This window comes from Pinus tabuliformis, chromosome 9, assembly GCF_031772625.1.
Source record: "Pinus tabuliformis cultivar Carrire ecotype Pingquan chromosome 9, CPIR1, whole genome shotgun sequence".
NCBI classification, from domain to species: domain Eukaryota; kingdom Viridiplantae; phylum Streptophyta; class Pinopsida; order Pinales; family Pinaceae; genus Pinus; species Pinus tabuliformis.
Genome location: NC_142307.1, coordinates 847168298 through 847191617, shown reverse-complemented (window position 1 = coordinate 847191617; position 23320 = coordinate 847168298). Strand labels below are relative to the sequence as shown.

The window sequence follows — 23320 nt, the reverse complement described above, 5'->3', positions numbered from 1 at the left end:
CCTTATCAAATTTTTTCTGGAGGCCACACTAGTATTTTGGATGTCTCTAGCATGGATCCCCAAGAATATTTTGGCCCGTCTTCAACAAATATGTTGCAGATACCTCTGCAATGGGCACCAATATATAAAAAAAAAATTGCTTGGGTGAGCTGAAAAACAATTGCGCTACCTAAAAAATGGGGAGGCTGGGGACTTAAATTTCTCAGCTATTTTGCTCAGGCTTTGGCTGCTCAAATGGGATGGACTCTACTTACAGGTCAAAATCTCTGGACTGCGGTCTCCTGTCACAAGTATATCTGGCCTATGTAGATCATGGATTGGGTGCGCCTACCTGTTTGGAATAACACAGGTATCTCCTCGGTATGGAAAGCTCTGATTCATTCCCTCCCCATCATTCGAAACAATCTGGTTTGGAGAATCATTGATGGCACAAGAGTTCGTATTGGAATGGACCCCTGGGCAGGAGGGGGAGCCAGATACTGTCTCCCGAGAGATCTTATTCTACTGTTAAACCAGAGGGACATAACTGTCATTGCTCACATTGCTGATCATGACAACACTACCATCCTCTCCCAAGGATGGAAATCTGCTGATGCTCTCCACCTTCCACCACAATGGCACCGTGACTGGCAAGAATATATCGATGCTTTGACTGAATCCCATATCAGAATCCTGGAAGGTCCTGACGAACTTAGATGGAGTATGGCTGATAATGGAATATACACGCCCAAAGTTGGTTACCTTACTATCAGTTCTCATAGACAACCTGAGAACCCTCTTGATTGGTGGCGTTTGATCTGGAAGCTAAATGCTCCACTAAGGACCAGACTCTTCTTATGGTGTGTGCTCAATAATAAAGTCCCTACGGGGGATCTATTAGCTCATCAATCATTCCAAGGCCCAAGCTGGTGTGTCCTATGTAAACAGGACTTCGAAACCTCTGACCATCTTTTCCTAAAATGCGATTTCTCAAAAAACCTCTGGGAATCCATTGCATCTACATTACAATCTGGCAGATGGGAAGCGGACTGTATAATCAGTGCATGGCACAATTGGAGCACAGTCAACCATGGATCTAAATTGCTAAAACTCCCCTTGCTTTTCTATTGGTCCATATGGCTGATGAGGAACAAAATCATATTCAAAGAAGGGATTGCAAATGGGGTTGTCATGGCTGCCAAAATACTCACAGTCTTTCATGAAATTTCTTAACACAAACCCTCTTCACCACGCCGTCCTATTGCCCCTTCTCTGATCGACAAAACCACTCCCTGGGCCTACTTTGATGGGGTTGCGCAAGAGCAGGGATGTGGGGGAGGTTTTATCTTGCATTTAAATGAACAACACTATTATAGTGTAAAAATGGGACTTGGAGGTGGCACTAATAATTATGCTGAACTCATCACTCTTCGTCACCTATTGCATTTTTCATTGGGACACGAATGCATCAATCTACAGATTTTTGGTGACTCAAAAATCATAATAAACTGGTTCAACAATGTCTTTGCTTGCCATGCACACACACTTAGACATATTCTGGATGAAGTGATATTGTTCAAATCACAATTTAACAGAATCTCATGTCATCACATTTACAGGGAATATAACCAAGGCGCTGATAGGCTTTCCAAGGAGGCCACGATATTACCCAGAGGACAGTGGCTGATTCAGGAACAGATTGAAGCTGAGCAATACCAATATTATCATCGGCCGTACATAGATCAGGCATATCATAGGGAAGATAGGCCCTAGATTTCAATTTTGTTACATGCGTGAACACAAATTTTTTGGACAGCTACATTGTATATATCTTTGCATGATTTTCACAGACTTTTATTGCACTTGCCATGTGTGGCTAACATCATTGTAATTATTTCATTTATAGCATATATCAGACTACCCTGAGTGGTATGTAGACCAACAACTAGCTCTTTTTTTGAGACATGAAGATGTAAATATTCCCTCACAGACATGGTTGTAAACCATAACTACATATGCTGCTCAGCGTCTACTATATGTAATTTTTCGAATATAGATGGAAGATTACAATTTTTCCTAATAAAAAAAAAAATCACTTCAATTATTTATCAAATATTTGTAATCAAAATAAATTTCAACTATTTATAAATATATTTTTTTCATTTTTCTTTTTATAAAAACTTACAATTATTTTTACATTTTAAACCTACAAATCTTAACTTCATATCTAATATTTACTTCCCACAAAATTTTACTTCCAAAACCTCTCCCTGCAAACTTTCTTACTAAACCTTCCTTCTCTTGCACTTACTGATTTGAATACTTGAATTTATTTACCAAAAAGGCACTTTGTTATTTCTGCGATTCATTTGCCTACATGTGTTACATATCTGAATTTCAATCCGGTAAAAAGTTACTAAATTTATAAAAATATATGTTTTAAAAAATTCATCGTAAAATCAATCTCATTGATTAGAAATTATCTGGTCTGATTATTTGAAGTCACTTTCCCTTCGGAACGTGACTTTTCTTTGAAAAATAATGCTTTCAAAAATCCATGGTCAATTCAATATCAATAATGAGAAATTCTCTGGTTTAATTATCTGAAGTCACTTTCACTGTGATGTCATTTTCAGCCTTTCGGAAGGAATACATTTTTTGGGTGTGCTGTCAAATCCCCGAATCAGGGATGAAATTATTAGATGGTATTCTACTCGAAAGGGATAGTAAGGATGCCAATGAGACGGAGAAAAACAAGAATAAAAGTATTGATTACGCTAAAATTAAGAAGCTATGGGTTCAATGCGATAATTGCGAGAACTTGTTATATCTCAGATTCTTGAGAGAGAATCAAAGTGTTTGTAAAGAATGTGGATATTATCTGCACATGAATAGTTCAGATAGAATAGAACTTCCAATTAATCGTGACACTTGGCATCCTATGGATGAAGACGAATCTGAGAGAGAATCAAAGTGTTTGTAAAGAATGTGGATATTATCTGCACATGAATAGTTCAGATAGAATAGAACTTCCAATTAATCGTGACACTTGGCATCCTATTAATTGCGAGAACTTGTTATATCTCAGATTCTTGAGAGAGAATCAAAGTGTTTGTAAAGAATGTGGATATTATCTGCACATGAATAGTTCAGATAGAATAGAACTTCCAATTAATCGTGACACTTGGCATCCTATGGATGAAGACGAATCTGAGAGAGAATCAAAGTGTTTGTAAAGAATGTGGATATTATCTGCACATGAATAGTTCAGATAGAATAGAACTTCCAATTAATCGTGACACTTGGCATCCTATGGATGAAGACATGTACACTCTAGATGTTCTTCAATTTTATTTTGAGAATGAACTTTTTCATTCTGATAATCTTAATTCTGAGGATGAATCTTATAAGGATTATATCACTTTCTATCAAATAAAGACATGTTTCACTGATGCTATTCAAACGGGATAGTTCAATTAAATGGTCTTACTATCGCACTATGGATTTTCAGTTCATGGGAGGTAGTATGGGCTCTGTAGTAGGTGAGAAAATAACCCGTTTGAAGCGTGCTACCGAGGAATCTCTTCCATTACCAATCCCTATGGGGGCATACCCTTGGGGATCCCCAAGTTGGTATTAGGGGCAGCTAATATTATAGTGGGGACAATAATCCCCACTAGGGAGGCCCCCACCTATAATCCCCCCTATGGGTCTCTTGTATACAGGGTGAATGAATTCTCAATTAGTATGATTGGATCACTTGGCATTATCTTTTTACCAATAGCTATCGGTCCAGAGACTAGACCTGAAGAAAACTCTCCACAGACATAGCCAAAGTTTTGTGAATTTCATGTTTAGGTGTAAGAAAGAATATGAATATCTAGTTTGTCCTTTCATTTTCTAGATCTTATTGATCCAATCATTCGACCTTCTAGATGGATTAGGTTTTTACAATATCCCAATATTAGATTTTTGTGTAGACATTGGGTTCTGGACGGACTTTGAGATCTAATTGTGTAATATTAAACCAAAAATTTACCAATTCAGATGTCGTCGCTAAAAATATTTTCCCTACATTAAAATTGTTGCTATAGATTCTTCCTGATCAAGTTTATTAAAATGAAAATGATAACCAAAAGAATTATAATAATAATATGAATATTAAATTAATATTTTTAAATAATTTATTTATTTATTTATTTATTATTATTATTATTATGATTATTATTATTATTATTTATGTTTGTGATTAAAGTTAATTTTTCATTAAAAATATGGTTATGTTTAGGTATCTAATGTACAAGAAGTTGTATAAGATGGAAGCCAAGAGGCTCCCCAAAATTGCTTTTAATTCTAGTCAAAAGTCCCACCTCTGGTTTAAGCTAGGCTGACATAAGGATGTCGAGACCTTGGCTCGACCATTGCGAGATAGAGGAGATCATATGGGAGAATAAGGATAATATTTCAAATACTATCACTTCCAAATTTAAGGATAAGTTGTGGGATGACCATTGCGGGATAGAGGCGATCATCGGGGAGAATAAGGATAATATTAGAAATACTACCACCTCCAAATTTAGGGATAAGTTTTGGGATTATAAGGAGTTAGAAGGAAAAAAGAAGTTAAAATATTATAAGGAGAATTCCTAAAAGAGAAATGGAAATAAACGGAAACTAAGTGGACACTTTTACAAATATTTAAAATTATATAAAAAAAAGTGAAATAAAAATGGAAAAAATAGTCACAAAGAATATTTAATTTTTATTAAATTTTGCATTTCTATGATAATTAAAAATAGAAATAAACTAAACTAAGTGGACACTTTTACAAATATTTAAAATTATAAAAAAAAGTGAAATAAAAATGGAAAAAATAGTCACAAAGAATATTTAATGTTTATTAAATTTTGCATTTCTATAATAATTAAAAATAAATATATTTCAAAATTTAATACCAAATATATATTTATATAATTAGAGTAAGATAGATTTGTTTTAATTTTGGATTTATAATGTATTGAAAGGAATCAAATTTACCTAAAATTATTTTTGAATGAAAGATTTGAAAAAAAAAAAAAAATGGCCAAAAAATTTATCCCTCTTATAGATCAAAAATTAAAATATACTTACCTTGATTTTTTATAATACTATATTTATTTAACCTAATTTATTATATATATATATATAGAGTATATTTTGAAACTAATTTCTAATTTATATATATATATATATATATATATATATATATATATATATATATATATATAGATATATATATATATATATATATATATATATATATATATATATTTATTTATTTTTTTATTTTTTTATTTTTTTGCTTTTCTTTAATATATTTTGAATTGTTGAATTGAGACTTCTGTGATCCATAATAGTTATAAGTAGAACTTCGGCATAAATCACATATAGAAAGACCTTTGTCGAAGCGTTTCGAACCAACCAATGTGGTTCAATGAACCACACTGGTTGTATCACGCCCCCAATTCTTTTTTCCTTAAATTGGCCAGGTGCGGCATCGCCTAAGTTACCAACTCTTTCCATAGTTAGATTAACTTTACGAACTACGCCTTCAACAATTCATAATAACCATGAATTAACATTATTAATGTGCGGAATCCATTAATAATACATAGAACAACAATATAACATCAACAATATGCAAGAGAACGTCTTCTTTTATTATATATGAGAAAATGTTACAATGACCGGGAGCGAAGCTCCACCGGCGTTCATAAATGAGGTTGGGCGCCCGCCCGTGCAAGAGCGCACGGTGGTCACACCACAACACTCACCCAAAATACAACACAAGATCGTTTGTCGAACGGGTGGGCGCGCCCGTGCACGACCCACGCCCCAAACACAACCCAAATCCGTGTACAAAAACTCGGCGGGCGGGCGCCTCACTACGCCCTCCACCCGCGCCTCAACCGCCCTGCACGACGTGCCCGTGTCGCCTTGCCCGACTCAGCGGGCGCATCCCCAACACCTCTACGCGCTGCGGCTAAGTGCGCCTTCGCACTACTTCCTTATGCGATGAGTCAATGCGAAGTTCGTTGATCAAATGAGCGCACAACTCCATGTGTTTATACGCTTTGTTCATGTGGCGACCTTCAACCGGCCGACCCTCCAACGCCATCGTTTAATCACCAAGTCGACGCCCTTAACCAACGTGCGATGCCCATATGCTATGTCGGCTCGCCCATCGTTCATACACGCCCAGCTCACCTATAAGTAGGGCGCCAATCTGCCCACGTGTTATATCACAAGCACGCCTCATCGTTGGTTGCCCATCGCATCATGCCTTAGTTGTTTTTCGGAGTGGGGAGCGCGCGCGCCCGGCTATACAACCGCAGGGCATTACATCCTCCCCCACTGGAAATCATTGTCGCCCTCGACAATCCCGACTGCCTCAGTAACTTCTTGTCATACTTCGCAATCTTCTTCTTCCATCTCCAGAGTGAGTCCTCTGATTCCCAGCTTTCCTCCTCCGGTGCATTCTTCCATTTGACAATAAATTCCCTTTTCATGTGGCAACCAATCCCTGTAGTTCTGAAGCTCAAAATCTTCTCCAACTCCAGTCCTGGCTTGTCCACAATCCCGGCTGGTCCTCTCGGCGGTTCAGCTCTCTCTGGATGGTTTGAATCAAGTCTACATCTCTTCAACTGACTCACATGAAAAACTGGATTTTTCATGTGCATATGGTGTGGAAGCTCCAGCTCATAAGCAACTTCCCCCACTTTCTTCTTCACTCGGAATGGTCCCTCATACTTCCGTGTCAGTTTGCTTGCAGTCCCCTTGGCTGGCTAAAACTGCTCCCCGGTAATCCTGAGAAACACCATATCTCCCACACTGAAGTGTGCCTCCCGTCTCCCACAATCAGCATACTTTTTCATTCTCCTTATAGCTTCGTGCAAGCGTAACCGTGCCAACTCCAAGGTCTCCTCCCAAGCCTTCATGAACTTCTTCGCATGAGGACTCCTCAAGAAGCCTCCCATCACTACGGTATGCGGTGCAACCAGCATCTGCCCATTCACCAACTCAAATGTACTATACCCCGTCGCAGAACTCTTTTGAATATTGTAGCTAAACTGAGCAATATCCAAGTGTTCAGGCCAATTCTTCTGATCAGCCGTCACATAATGTGTCAAGTAGTCCTCCAGCAATGCGTTGATCCTCTCGGTCTTCCCATCTGTCCGTGGATGGTAACTCGAACTCATCAACAACTCTATCCCAACTAACTTGAACAATGTGGTCCAAAATCTTCCTGTAAAACGCGAATCTCTATCCAACACAATGCTCAATGGCATCCCCCAATACTTCACTATGTTCTTAAAGAACAACTCCGCATTCCGCTCAGCTCCACAAGGCATTTTTGTAGGAACAAAGACAGCATACTTGGAAAAACGATCAACCACGATCATAATCCCATTATACCCCTGAACCTGTGGCAACTGAGTGATGAAGTCCATCGAGACACTTATCCATGGTCTCTTAGGAATCGGTAAAGGCTGCAACAGTCCTCCTTGTCTCTGAGTATCTGATTTGTCCTGTTGACAAATGATGCACGTATGTACATACTCCTCTACATCCTCCCGCATCTTCTCCCAAAAGAATCCTCTCTCCAATAATGCCAAAGAACAACGCATCCCTGGGTGGCCAGCTCATGGCGAGTCGTGGCACTCCTTCAAAAGGTGCCTCTTGAGTCCAGATGACTTTGGAACATAGAGTCGGTTTCCAAAGAACAAGAACCCATCTCGTAGAAAGAACTTTCGTGTCTTCCCCTCCTTTATCTGCTTCACTATATTCTGCGCCAAAGTATCGTTTCAATACTTTCCTTGATATTATTATGCATCTCTTCTGACATCTGAACTCGACTCCTACTCCTAGCTACTCAGTCTTCTCCTTCCAATGCCGCAAGTTGTCCCTTCCTGCTAAGGGCATCTGCTACCGCATTGTGCCTTCCCGGTCTATACTCGATAGTCATGTCGAATTCTGCACAAGAAGTCCTGCCAATGATCTTGCTTCGCAGAAAGCTTCGGTTGTGATGCAAAATAACTTTCTACAACGTTGTCAGTCTTGACAACGAACGGCTTCCCAATCAAGTAATGCCTCCACACATGAAGACAGTGAATGATCGCAGTCATCTCCTTCTCATGGACCGGATACCTTCGTTCTCTATCCTGCAACTTCCGACTCTTGTACGCCACCGGATGCCCATCCTGCATAAGAACCCCTCCTATGGCAAAATATGAAGCATCTGTGTGTACCTCAAATGGTCTCTCGAAGTCAGGAAAATTCAGTATCGGTGCTGTAACCATCCTCTTCTCCAAGTCATCAAATGCCTCTTGACATTTGTTTGTCCAACTCCACCTCTTGTCTTTCTTCAATAAGTCTGTCAGTGATGATGTTACCTTGGAGTACCCCTCTACAAACTTCCGTTGGTAGTTGGTCGTGCCCAAGAACACCCTCATCTCATGGAAATTCTTCGGTTCAACCCAATCCTCAATCGCCTTCACTCTGCTCGGCTCCATCCATATGTACCCTTGACCAACAATATGCCCAAGGAACGGAATCTCGGTCTGAGCGAACACACGCTTAGACTTCTTCAAGAACAACTGATTTACTCTCAGTGCCTCAAACACCATCGCCAAGTGCTTCTTATGATCCTCCATGTTGTCACTGAACACCACTATATCGTCCAAGTACACTACTATGAACGAATCCAAGTATGGTCGTAGGACATCATTCATCAAAGTGCAAAACGTAGCAGGAGTGTTACACAACCCGAATGGCATAACAAGGACCTCAAAGCTACCATACCTTGTTACTATCGCGGTCTTCTTCTCATCTCCTTCAGCTATCCGCACCTGATAATACCCATGCCTCAAGTCCAGCTTAGAAAACACTCGGGCTTTCGCAAGCTTGTCAAAGCAATCAGCAGCCAATGGCAAAGGATACATTTTCCTTACCGTCTGCTTGTTCAATGCATGGTAATCACAGCACATTCGTAGCTCATTCGAATCCTTCTTCCGCTGGAACAATACCGGAGCTCCATAAGGGGACCTTGAAGGTCTGATGAAACCTGCATCAGTTAACTCCTTTAACTGTCGTTTCAACTCCTCCAACTCAGGTCCTGACAACCGATAAGGTGCTTTAGCCGGGGGTTGCTTTGCTGGTTCAAGCTCAATGCTATGGTCCACTACACGCCTTGGTGGAAGCTTCTTTGGTAGCTCATCAGGCATCAAATCTGCATATTTGGTCAGCACCTCGGAAATCTCAGCTGGAACAGGCGTCCCCACTCCATCATCTTCGACATCCTTGAACATCACCGCATATGTCTCCATATCTGATTCCTTCATAGCCTTCTCCAAACATAGTGCCGAAAAATGCTGCACCCTGACTTCCCCCCTTTGCCTATGAGTGGGCAAAGTCCAAGTTTCTGATTGTCCAACCAGCACCACCTCATCACAGAAGGGGACAACAATTGCCTTGTTGCCCTTCAAGAAGTCCTGTCCGAGTATGATATCGAAGTCGTTCATCTCCATCACTGTGAAGGGTCAGTCTTTTATCTGCACAGGTACTTCGTGTACCAAACCCGCCACTTTAGCTCTAGAGTTCACTGCCTTGACTTCCACATTTGATGGGAAGATCATTAGTCCAACCTCTTTTGCCAACCGTGTCGTCATGAAGTTATGAGTGGCCCCCGTGTCCACCAGAGCTTGAATGGTCTTGCCATGAACCATCAAGTCCACGAAACCCATACTGTTAATCCACGATTTCTCCATAACTTTTCCCTGCATACATGTCTGTTCTCTGCGTTCATCCAGCTTCTTCAACCCTGAATCAGCTTCACCTGTCATGAGCAACCCTGCTCTGATACCAACTGTCACGAAGTGCAGGTGTGTATCATCTTTATCATACACCGGCTTCACTCGTCGTGAACCTGCTCTAATACCAACTGTCACGCTCCCAATTCTTTTTTCCTTAAATTCGCCGGGTGCGGCACCGCCTAAGTTACCAACTCTTTCCATAGTTAGATTAACTTTACAAACTACGCCTTCAACAATTCATAATAACCATGAATTAACATTATTAATGTGCGGAATCCATTAATAATACATAGAACAACAATATAACATCAACAGTATGCAAGAGAACGTCTTCTTTTATTATATATGAGAAAATGTTACAATGACCGGCAGTGAAGCTCCACCGGCGTTCATAAACGAGGTTGGGCGCCCGCTTGTGCAAGAGCGCACAGCGGTCACACCACAACACTCACCCAAAATACAACACAAGATCGTTTGTCGAACGGGTGGGCGCACCCGTGCATGACCCACGCCCCAAAAACAACCCAAATCCGTGTACAAAAACTCGGCGGGCGGGCGCAAAAACTCGGCGAGCGAGCGCAAAAACTCGGCGGCCGGGCGCCTCACTACGCCCTCCACCCGTGCCTCAACCGCCCTGCACGACGTGCCCGTGTCGCCTTGCCCGACTTGGCGGGCACATCCCCAACACCTCTAAGCATTGCGGTTAAGTGCGCCTTCGCACTACTTCCTTATGCGATGAGTCAATGCGAAGTTCGTTGATCAAATGAGCGCACAACTCCATGTGTTTATACGCTTTGTTCATGTGGTGACCTTCAACCGGCCGACCCTCCAACGCCATCGTTTAATCACCAAGCCGACGCCCTTAACCAACGTGCGATGCCCATATGCTATGTCGGCTCGCCCATCGTTCATACACGCCCAGCTCGCCTATAAGTAGGGCGCCAATCTGCCCGCGCGTTATATCACAAGCGCGCCTCATCGTTGGTCACCTGTCGCATCATGCCTTAGTTGTTTTTCGGAGTGGGGAGCGCGCGCGTCCGACTATACAACCGCAGGGCATTACAGGTTGGTTCGAAACGCGTCAACAAAGGTCTTTCTATATGTGATTTACGCCGAAATTCTACTTATAAATATTTTGAATTGTTTTGTATTTTTATTAATTTAATTTTGAAATATTATATATATTATACATTATTTTTAAAATAAAAATATTTGCAAATTTATTAATAAAAACAAAAATAAAATATATATTAAAATTTGAATTAAACCTGTTTTTTTCCTAATTAATTTTATATTATATTTTATTATTATTAAATTCTATCTAATATTTATCTCCACATTTAATTTAAAGGGATTATAACACTATCTCTCAAATCAAATTGATACTTTGACTATCTATATTTATATTGAAATTTCTATCATCTATATTGATATTAAAACTGCTACCATTTCTATAAAATATTAATAATTGATATTTTGATTATCTATATCTATATTAAAATTTCTATTATCTAAATTAACATTAAAAATACTACCATTTATATAAAATATTAATAATTTGAAATTTATAAAACTTTTTTAATAATATATGCTAAATTAATATTATTATAAAATAATATTTATGGTATTTTTCTTAAATTTTTATAAAAGAAATGTGTAATATCTAACACTTATAAATATACTTACATTATAACTAATCAACTATTAAATTAATAAAATACATTTATAATAATTAATTATAACTTTAACAATTATAATATATTAAAATTTATTAATATTAATAAAATAATATTTAAAGCCATTTCTGATAAGGATGATTTCTAAACATGGACAGTGCATGAAAAATAATTGAAAGGCAAACGTTACACTATTATGTGGAGATGCGCTTGGTTTCTAATTACTTTATTCTCAAAGAAAGCGGAAAGAAAGCGGAAAGATTTAAATGTCGGTCGTGCGCGCACTTTCACGTGGAAATACTTCAAATGTGCACAGCACGAGTGTCGAGTCGTATTTTGGACAGAAAGATAATGTTTTTTTTCCTTTAAATAGGAGAGAATAATTGGTATTTCGCAGAGTGGAAATATTTAAATGTGCACAATGCACCTGACAAGTAGGCACTGGAATATATTTGGCAGATAATGTTTTCATATATTTTATTTGAGGGTATTAATGTGTTTGATAAAGTGAAAGGTCTTATTAATTATTATAATAAAAATGGTTAATTATTGTACCAAAAATATTATTATTACGATGGTTAATTATGAGTTTTTTTCTTTAAATAGGAGAGAATAATTGGTATTTCCTAAAGCGAAAATATTTAAATGTGCACAATGCACATGACAAGGAGGCAATGGAATATATTTGGCAGATAATGTTTTCATATATATTCTTTTTGTTGGAGAGGATAGAAAATTAGTAAAAGTATATTAATATAACATTAATGTATTAATGTGTTTGATAATGCGAAATATTTTATTTGTATTTATTATTGATAAATATATAATAAAAAATTTATTGTAATAAATTTTTTTTTTTTTTTTTTTTTCTGAATCAGACTATTCTATTATATTACAAAAAGTCAAAAATTACATCATCAGTGTTACAACAGGGCCTTAGCCCTGTAATTCCTGTCGAGAGATTGACAGTTTGCCCAAGTTTAAACATGTCCAAAATTACACAAGTACAAAAATTGGAAGTGATGACAAACTAGCATAACGACACATGACATTGCTTATGACCGACACCTAAAACATATGGATAGCCGCCACATAGATTTTGAGATCTGGACTGAGTCCGAACACATACAAGATGACAATGAGTGAAAACAGAGAAAACTTTCCCTTCCCAGCGACTAAGAGCGAACAGCAGGTCGAGTTATTCATCGTCGGTGGTATGCGGTTCGTCCTCCTCCTTGCCCCTGAAGTGCTTGGGGATGTTCGGGTCGGAGAGCTGGATCCTCTGCGCCGGTTCGTTGGGACCCGCAAGGGCAGCGTGAGAGTCTGGGGAAGAGCTTTCCTTGATGGGGCGTAACAGATCAATAGTAGGCACCTACATATCGATTGTGGGAACAATCCCTTGAACCAGAGGAGGGTTTCCCTGTGGTGCTTCCTCTTGACCTCTGGAATTGCCACAGTGCTCAACAGAAACCGAAACGATGAATGTGGAATTTGCCAGAGAGCAGGGAATTCTATACCTGACTGTGGGATGCGCAAAGTGTCCGCATTCCATGATTTCTCCATGCTCAGTTGCCCTACCACGACCAGTTGCTCGACCCCGGGAGCGGCGATGGTCTGAAGTTACCTCAATTGAGGAAGAGGGAGAAATTGCAGGCCTCTGAGCCGAAGCACGACCCCTTGAGCTTCCGCGCCGGCTGCTCATTCTCAAACGCTCACGCTGCATCACCAAGTTAACCAGAGAGCAGGAATATCCCTGCGCAATCTCCCACAGAACCAGAGGATGTTCCGACGCTGCCGCCGAGTGCTCATACCCTATGCAAGAATGCTGGAAAGTGACAGAGGTGCCGGGCCTTTGTAGCGCCATTTTTCCAATTCGCAGGAGAACAGTTAAGACAGAAATGACTGGTATTAATTCCCGCAGAGGATCAACCGCCGTCATTCTTATGTAACCACCTGCCAAGTACTGCGTGGCTCGTCCGGGCTGACACATGCCCATGTGACGAGCCATTGGGCTGCTACGCGTTGGAACCACCCGCATCCGGGAATAAAAATATTATTATTAATTATTATAATAAAAATAGTTAACTATGATAACAAAGATATTATTATTAATTTTGATTTTATTTAAAACTCTTATGCCATCACAAAAAAATATAAATGTTTCTTTTATAATGAAGATGTAAGGTAGTTTTTCTAAAATTAGGTACAGTTTGAAAATCTCTAGGAAATTAGTATGCAATCCAATGAAACTCATTTTTTTAAATTTATTAAAAGTCAATTCAACCTAAAACATTTAGATGAACCATATGCTAAGCGTATTCCATTGAGAATCAATCTAGATCGTTAATTAAAAAAGTCAACAAATCCACGTTAAGTTGAAATAAGAAGCCTTGAGCAATGAACACTTTTATTTAGTGATTCTTCATTATTTCAAATGGAGTTGTCTTTAGTGTGACTTTTTGGAGTTTCCCGTGCCTTTGTATGAAATCTTGATTTGTGTTATTTAAACTAGTTTTTTTTATTGTATATATGGATTCAGTATTACGAAAATCCCCTATGACACTTTTATTGTGCAGGGGTTACACATCAAACTTGTGATTTCAATAAATCCTTGTCAGATTTTAGAGAAATTAAACAAGAAAAATCTACTAAAAAAACTTTAAAAAAATCATACTAAAACAACCTTATTTCAAATATTATTAAAATTTTTGAAAACATTAAATACATATTTTAAAATAATGGAATATAATGAAATTCAGGTGTAAACTTGTCGAACAAAAATAATTTATACATCGATTCCAAGTACAAATGGGCCACTTAAACCTGAACGAAAAACACAATTTGTGAAGAGAAAAAGTCATACAGAATACTTTATATGGAATACTGACACTGATTTTACCTCCTTCAAAACATCAGAGACCCTACTTTCTCTGTTTATTCCTGCTCTTTCGGAATATGATTCCTGGCAGAGAGTCAAAGTTTGGTTATTCATTACTTATATTTATCTGTATTTTTCTTTCTTATTTAATCGTTAAATATTAGTCATTTTAAAACCTTTCATAATGGATAATTTGATGAGCGATTTAAACATTTATTCTTATTCATATATGTATAAATAAAATTATAGAAAATAAAAGAAATTACTGATTAAAATGGTTAAGATTTCAAAATAAATATCTTATTATATAAGGTCTATAAAATTAATATTAAGATTTTAAAATGAAATTTTAATATACTAATATATTAATGTATAGTAGATTTTTGGATTTAATAGAGAAAAACTCATCTCTTTTTTCAGTCACACCATTATCATACAACATCCATAATATTAATATTAAGATTTTAAAATGAGATTTTAATATACTAATAAATTAATGTATAGTAGATGTTTGGATTTAATAGAAAAAACTCATCTCTGTTTTCAGTCACATCATGTGATTTTACATTGTATACACTTAAACATAAAGCATGAACATTAAAACCTAGAGCTTAAACATTGAGACTCACACAATATGTCCACACTCTATATAAAACACTAGATTTTCCATTCAGATTTATCAGATCCGCCAATGAGATCTATCAGATCTGCCATTCAGATCTAACCGTTTGGGTTCTGCAGTAGTCACCACAATTAGATCTGCCATTCAGATCTCGCAGTAGGGGTTTGATCACAGCCACATTCCTACTCATACTCTATAGTTGAGGGTTATCCAACAGATCTGACAATTTGTGTGGGCCCCTATACCTGGGTATATTTCTTTAGTGTTGGCACATTGGTGATAAATCTCAGATTTTATAAATGGATTTATTTATTAATTTGATTAGAAAACAAATATACTTTCTTGTTGGATATGGAAATCTTAAATGTGTGGTTACCAAGGTTTGTGGTTACATTCACACTTCTAAACACAATTGGGTTTGTGTTTTTTAGGTGAGTGTGTCTGCTAGAAAACCCTATTCTTCTTCCTTAGAAGATTATGAATTTCTTCAAAATCCATGCTTGCATATTATTATTACTTGAAATATTACAAACCCCCAATTTCTTATTTAAAAAAGCCTTCAAACTTGTATTATTATTTAAAAAGTTCTCCTTAAATTCAAGATATGAAATTGAAAAGTAAGATCTATTGTGCCCCTTCAATATACATTATAGTTAATAGATTTGACCATGTTACTTGAAAACTTTTCAATTTTTTTAACATATTTATAAAATATTTAAAATTATTTAAACAATAACTACACATAATTGCACCAAACTATTGATTAATTTATTATAAAAAATGAAGATAGATATTTATCCAGGGATTACCTATCAAACTTGTGATTTCAATAAATTCTTGCAAAATTTTTAGACAAAAAAACTTCCAAAAAATCGCACTTAAAACAGCTTGTTAAAAAATCCTAACAAATTAAATGATCATCAAATTTATACACCCTAGATCAAACACATGGTCAAATTCACACTACAAATTTCTTTAGCGCAAGAATCTCCGCCCCACGCGATATATATATATTTAAAATACAATTCAAAGTGAAGTAGCCTTGTCAATTCTGGGCCCGAGGGTACAATTCGCCAACAAATGGAATCTGAAAAGTATGAAAGCAATTCCTGCGAATCGATTCCGCGATTATGGGATAAGAGTGTTAAAATTACAGTTAGCATCAGCTCCGTCATCTTCTATTTAAATTCATGGCCCTTCGTCCTCTCCTGCAACGCATTGGTGCTTCTCTGGACTTTTGCGCGATCCATTTTTCCCTGAGTTATACACAGTCTGTCATTTTATCCATGGCCTCTGTGCAATGCGTGAGTGGCGCGCTCTGCGCACAGGAAGAAGAGAGCCGGAAAGGGAAGCTATCCAGAGAAGCCGAGAGCGCTTTGCAATCCCTCGCTCTCAGTTGGGGGGACGCCATCGGCGCAAACGAGATGGAAACCGTGCCTCTCAGCGGGGGCATGACGAATGAGATTTTCCTGTGCAGTTGGAAGAACAGAGAGGACGAGAAGCCCAGGAAGGTACTCGTTCGAATCTACGGAGCAGAGAGCGCGAATGTGTTTTTCGATCGGGAATATGAGATTCGGGCATTTGAGTCCATTTCCAGGCTTGGCCACGGACCCCGTCTCCTCGCTTCCTTCCCCAACGGTCGCATTGAGGAGTTTCTGAATGCCAGGGTAAAGTTCATATTTTATATTTACAAATTTTTTTAAACACAGCTGAAAATTTTATGGTAATTCAGTGGTGAAAATCAGCAGTGGGGATAGTTAATGTTGCGGCTATAGGTAAATGTAGGTTGATTCATTATTTTTATTCAAGATAATCTGATGTTTTTTTTGGTAGTTAACTAGTGATGGTTTGCTCCTCTATGATGCCTCTTGTTTTTGGGTAGTTAACCTGTTTCCTTCACTGTCTGTTATACCCAAACATAGATTGATTCATCACTGTTATTCAATGAAAATCACATCACCTGAAATTCCCATTTATGGTTTGTAAGGGGGCAAGTTGGCTCTTAAGTTGTTGCCTTGTTTCCTTACTTTCGAAAAGACCAACTCTTAACCAAGTAAAAACAGTTTTAGAGCATCTAAGTAGTTTAAAATGTATTTTTAAATATATAAATAGATTCCACACTTGAAAAAACACTAAATTTACATAGTAAATTATACTGAAACTTATTTCTGACTGCTTTTTGCTTTTTGGTTTTATTTTCGTCACTGCTTTAGACACTGTCAGCCCCTGATCTGAAAAATCCAGAAATATCCGCTAAAATAGCAGCAAAGTTATGGGAGTTTCATCATCTTGACATACCAGGTCCCCGAGAGCCGAAGCTCTGGATGCGCCTCAGGTTTGTTCTCAGATCCCGATCAAATTAACTTGTGCAGCGCCCACTGTTTTTGCAGAGAAAATTTGCTAAATTCTTTGTTATTTGTTATAAAAGCAGGAACTGGTTGAGTAAAGCATTGGAAGTATGCCATGACAACGAGGTTGCCGAATTCCAGCTTCACTGTATGGAAGAGGAGATCGATGATTTGGAAGTGATGTTATCGGAGGACCAAAGAATTGGGTTGTGTCACAATGACTTGCAGTATGCTAATGTCATGTTTAATGATGACCATAAATCTGTGACGTTGATTGTGAGTGTTCCTTGAAATATCATTCCTTTTCATGCTTGAGATTAATGATTAATTTATTTTATGTAAATACATTACCCACTCCTCTTAGGTCTATCCATAGCTTGATTCCTTTATGTTGATATGCTTCAGGTTGGCTCTTTTCCTTTCCTTTTGTTTCTGAATTTTATTTTTGGGATTCATTTGCATCTGTGAAATATTTTAAATAGAAAGTCAAATTTAATTTTGATTTTAAATTTTAGAAAAATTTCAAAATTTGATAAAAAATTTAAGTTAATTATTAAGGAGTTGTCTATAATGCGACTTTTTGGAAATTCTGATGACGGAATCCGGCGGAAGAAATTGAGGTTAAATCTTGATTTGTTGCAGTTAAAATGGTTTTTTAACTACATATTTGGATTCAGCACCCTCGAAAACTCCTGGGACGCTTTCATTGTGCAAAAACTAGTTATCAAACTTGCGATTCCAATAAATTCCTACCCGATTTCGATCGGAAAATCCCGCCGGAAAAGCTTTCAAAAAGTTGCATTATAGACAACTGCAATTGTTAAAACCTGGTTGTCTTTCAAAAAGTTGCATTATAGACAACTGCAATTGTTAAAACCTGGTTGTTATTTGTTAAATTCTTTAAATTCTTAGATATTTTTAAAATTTACAATTATTTTTTAATATAAAATAAAGACAATTTTAACTTTATCTAGTTAAACTGATTTTTCCTATTTTTTTTTTGTTAAATTCCTAGATATTTTTAAAATCTGCAATTAATTTTTTTAATATAGAATAAAGATAATTTTAACTTTATCTAGTTGAACTGATTTTTCCTATTTTGCTTTTTCATAATGTTTTAATTTAAATTTTAGATGTAACCTATGTCCTAAATAAAGTGCAATTAAATTTTTTAATATAAAATAAAAACAATTTTAACTTTATCCGGTTGAACTGATTTTTCATATTTTATTTTTAGATAATAGCTTAATTTTGAAAAGCATTAGTGTTATGTAAGATTTGAAATATTATTATAAATAATATATTTTTATTATAATTAATAATTAGGTTATATATATATATATATATATATATATATATATATATATATATAATTTATAAATTTTATTAAAGGCAAGTTATTATTTGTTGTTGATTTTTGAATTTTATTTTATTCTATTTTAAATGTATATTAAACGTTTAAAAATTAATTAATTTTTATTTATTTCAATTAAATGTATTTTTTTATAATTAAAATTAGATATATAATTATTTAAAAATAAAAAATAAAAAATATCTTATATATTCCTTCACTTTATTTTCATATTTCATTAATATATTTGATTATAAATTTTTATTTTATTTATTAATATTTTTATTTATAACATTATGCAGGATTATGATTGTTCCGGTTATGATTATGTGGCATTTGATATAGCAAATCATTTTTGTGAGATGGCTGGAAATTATCATTCAAACCAACCTCATATATTGGATTATAACAAATATCCAGGTATTGTTTAATATAATATATAATTAATAGTATATAGAGTATTACATAGTTATAATTTTATTCACTTGTTATGCATATTTTAATGGTTCTAATATAGAAATTTATTTTATATTATTTTATTTTATTATTATTTTATTTTTTCAATTTTCACTATTTTTTGAAATTATTATTAATATATTTTCTCTTAATTTTATAAATTATTATTGAAAGTAAATTAAAACATCTCAAAATATTTGAAACTATTATTTATTTTTATTCTGATTACTAAATTAACATTACATTAATATTTTATGTTTTACAGATCTTGAAGAACGTGAAAGATTTGTAAAAGAATATTTAAATGCATCTGGTGAGTTGTCTTTAACTTACTAAATTATAATTTATGATTATATTATATTTTTTGGATTAAGTTTTTGAGGTAAGGATATTAAAAATCTTTTTTATATGTTAATTTAGGTTTTTATGGTTATTTAATTTATAATTTAAATACTTATAATTATTTAGAATTATTTTTTTAAAATAATTTTTTTTTTTAAGTTAATGGAGAACAAAATTGTCCCAAAATCAAAATACATCCTACAATCATCATTAAACATCCATATGCTCCTAGAGCCACTTTTGACATCTGTAAATGGAGACTAATCGATATATTATATGCCACTGGTTATGCTAGCTATCATTCAAAAGACCAATAACCTCATTGTGATCATTGTGGTGACCTTTGGCCAATTATTCTATTGCTGCTATTACTTGATGAATTTGAGCTTTCAATGAGCTAGGCCTCCCCACACTTCCCTCCACAAACGCAAAAGGATAGAAACTAGGATACAAAAACAGAAAAACAAGAATTTGAGTTCAATAAAACCAAGTGAATTGTGCAACCACTGAACAAAGGCCTCGAGGACAAACTACTGGTAGTAGAGACTCCCGCACCCACACCAGAGCCTATAGCAGGCTCAACCCAGATGGAGCAAACAAATTATTGAAACCAAGAATAGGTAGACCAAATGAAATTACCTGTTTGAAAGCGAGGGATATTGTCACCAGACAAAGTTAGATGACGAACCTAGTGTCATGAGCCACCACACACCTCAATAGCACGTAATTCTCCATGTTCGCAACAACACAATGCGATCTGGGGTCTCATATGGTGCTTTGAATCACCAGCGAAGTGGGCACATCACCAAAATTATCTCACACATTGCTCACATTAATCGACACCAGACAAGGAGCAGGGAATGGCTTGAATGATAAGCCTTCATTCACACCCAAAAAAACTAATCCCCTTGCAATCCTATCTCTCATCGCCTAATACCTACAAATGAACTCTATAACTAAACCAAAACTTGTTATATTAAAAACTTCAACACCCATGTCCTAAGTATCCATTGGATGATTTACCACCCAATTTATAAATATCAATTTTAATTTTAATATCTAAATATATATATTTTTACATATAATAAAAAATAATATTTACATATTTTTATGATTTAAATAAAAAGATTAAAATTAAAATAATTAAAAATGTATATATAAAAAATAAGTTTGAAGTTTCTATTTCCCATACTAATTTTTTAATTCTTTTCGTGTATATTTAGGCCAAACGATCAAAGACAACGAAGTTGAGCAACTTTTAGAATATATTGAAAAATATACCCTGGTCTGCCATATACATTGGAGCTTATGGAGTCTTATTTCGGTATTTTCTCTTTCACCTATTTCCCTTTAATTAACATGGTGTTGAATATAACTAAGAGCATGTTATTTTTTTTATAAATATTTTGTACATATTTTTAATTGTATATACAATTTCTTTTATAGTAATAATAATGTTTAAATTTATTTTTTTAAATGTTAATTATTTTTTATTTGTATTAATGAACTTAGTATCATCACATGATTTACAATTTTACTATTATGTTTGTTTTGTATGCAGAGTCATGTGAACAATATAGAATTTGATTTTGTGGATTATGCAAGACAGAGGCTTCAACAATATCAATTATTGAAAGCTAAGTTAAAAGTTGAATCTACATATTCACCTTGTGAAAAGGATTGGGATTTTACCATAGATTTCATATCACAACGGGATGCTAATATGCATTATGATTGTCAAATCATAGAATGGTAGGGAAATTGTGATTTAAATTACCCAATAATCATGTAATATCATTTTATTTAAAATATCATCAGTGAACTATTAGTTTGTGGCGGCATATATGCCCCTTAGTTTTTGTTAAAATCTCACGCCAATCTGTATTATGAAGTTCGTTTTTGGACTATCTGTTTTTAGATCATGCTCTATATCATAGACTGTGGCTACAAAAGCCACCTTTATGTATCATGAAGACAGTTATATTATCTTAATATAATAAAATTTTGCTTTTTTTCTCTAAAAAAAAAGAACTATTAGTTTGTTGTACAAAGAAGCATTAACCTATATTATGCTTGTCAAATAATAAAATGGTAGTCAAATTATAATTGAAGTTGTTAAATAATCATATCATCCAATTTTATTTAAAGCATTATTTTATAAATAATATTTTTCAATATATATAGAAACAATGTATCTTTACCATTTTATTTTTTAAATAATTTTTTATATAAATAAAATTATAATTGGTTTATAATGGTGAATCAAGAATAAAATATATTGAGTTAATTTATGGAACACAATATATTGAATTAATTTTATTTTATTTTAAAAATGAGTAGTAACCTATATAATTTTATGGTTGTATATTAAAATATGTTATTTTTAATAAGAAATTGAATTTTAGAAACATATAATTATTTTAAAAATTATACGAACACATTTTATTAATTTTTTAATTATATAATTATTGTGATGATAAATTACTTTATTCTCAAGATATAATAAATTGTTTTTTAAATATGTAGGTTGGAAATAAATATTTAAACACAATATGTAATTATTTAATTGTCTTGTTATAATTATATTTTTATATTGAGAAAGTATTATGTTTCTTTTTCAAATTTCATTATTATAAAAGTTGTAGATTAAAATCTCTCATTTATGGAACATTTTAAATTTCATTATGATAAAAGTGGTAAATTATAATCTCTAATTTATGGAACATTTTAGTAAATTATATATAGATATCATTTAATTTTAATTAAATTATAAATATAAAATAAATAATATCTTATAATTATCATATGATTTCTCGATTATGCCTTAATACATTATTTTTACATGCATTGGTCCCAATCACATGCTCATTTGTGCATATGAGGCCCTCTTTTCATTGAAACTCATGTGTCTCCTTCCATGTCATGAGTTCTAGCATCATTCCTTAAATCAAGCTTTTACTTGAATCATAAGAAAAGACTTGACGAAACCCACACTTTTGAATGTTGGTATAAAACATCAATCAAATCTCAATTGAATTAATAGATATGAATATTATGATACAAGAATCCATTCATCTTTATTGGAGTGATTGATTATATTATGCAATTTAAAATCTAAAATAAGAATTGTAGCTCTTTATGCTTACTATTTTTCCCATAATGAGCATCAGCAATAAGGGTTGATGAAGAATCGTCTTATACCACAGTGGTCAACACAGAAGATCAACTTGTAGGAGGAAAATTTTTGCATTCTAGCTTGCTTTGATGTTATCCTTGCACAATTAGAAATGTAGATCAATATCTTGTGTCCAACACTAGAGTGGAAAATTTTTAATCCCCAAAAAAATGTTGTTTAATGGCTCAAATGATTCCAAAAGGTTTCAAACCTCAATTCTCCAATATGGGACTCACCATTAAAAGCACCTTGAGAGTTGGTTCCTCCAAATTTTTACACTCTAAAAGAATTCATATTGATGAAAAATAACGTAATGATCCAATCTAGATCATACCTCCCCATTTAAGGGGGCACAAAATAAAAAATAAAAATACACAATTTTCCCCTTGAGAAAGCGTTATGGAGAAAACCCAACTAGAAGGTGAGGTTACTTTGTTCTCTTTTCTCTAGTATGGAAATATTCAATTACAAGAGAATAGGTACTCCCTAAGGAGTTACCTGATACCTATGCCCTATAATATTGCTATGGAAACTTAACGCCCTCTATTTTACTCTCTAAATTTCCAATCACAATATCTCTAGTCAATAATGGAACAAAATACAATAGCATATAATGAAACCCCTACACCTCCTAGTGGCTAG

The 23320-nt window shown here is 34.8% G+C and overlaps 2 protein-coding genes across 2 annotated transcripts; both read left to right on the top strand.

Annotated features, from left to right (window-relative positions):
- Positions 1-312: 312 nt before the first annotated feature.
- LOC149151436 (uncharacterized) lies at positions 313-1212 on the top strand. The gene has a single exon (XM_089443155.1). It carries the CDS (start codon positions 313-315, stop codon positions 1210-1212), a length of 900 nt encoding a protein of 299 aa, XP_089299281.1.
- Positions 1213-16191: 14979 nt separating this feature from the next.
- Positions 16192-21455, top strand: LOC149151435 (putative choline kinase 2). Its single transcript, XM_089439532.1, has 7 exons — positions 16192-16673; positions 17220-17341; positions 17438-17630; positions 19008-19125; positions 19427-19474; positions 20727-20827; positions 21065-21455. Exons 1-7 carry the CDS (start codon positions 16197-16199, stop codon positions 21257-21259), a joined length of 1254 nt encoding a protein of 417 aa, XP_089295658.1. The 5' UTR covers positions 16192-16196; the 3' UTR covers positions 21260-21455.
- Positions 21456-23320: the final 1865 nt, after the last annotated feature.

Bases quoted from the DNA above. Each gene is read 5' to 3' on its own strand.
- LOC149151435 (XM_089439532.1), top strand. From the start codon at position 16,197: ATGGCCCTTCGTCCTCTCCTGCAACGCATTGGTGCTTCTCTGGACTTT. The intron at 16,674-17,219 runs GTAAAGTTCATA...TCACTGCTTTAG, and splicing joins AGGAGTTTCTGAATGCCAGG to ACACTGTCAGCCCCTGATCT. The intron at 17,342-17,437 runs GTTTGTTCTCAG...TTATAAAAGCAG, and splicing joins AAGCTCTGGATGCGCCTCAG to GAACTGGTTGAGTAAAGCAT.
- LOC149151436 (XM_089443155.1), top strand. From the start codon at position 313: ATGGATTGGGTGCGCCTACCTGTTTGGAATAACACAGGTATCTCCTCG.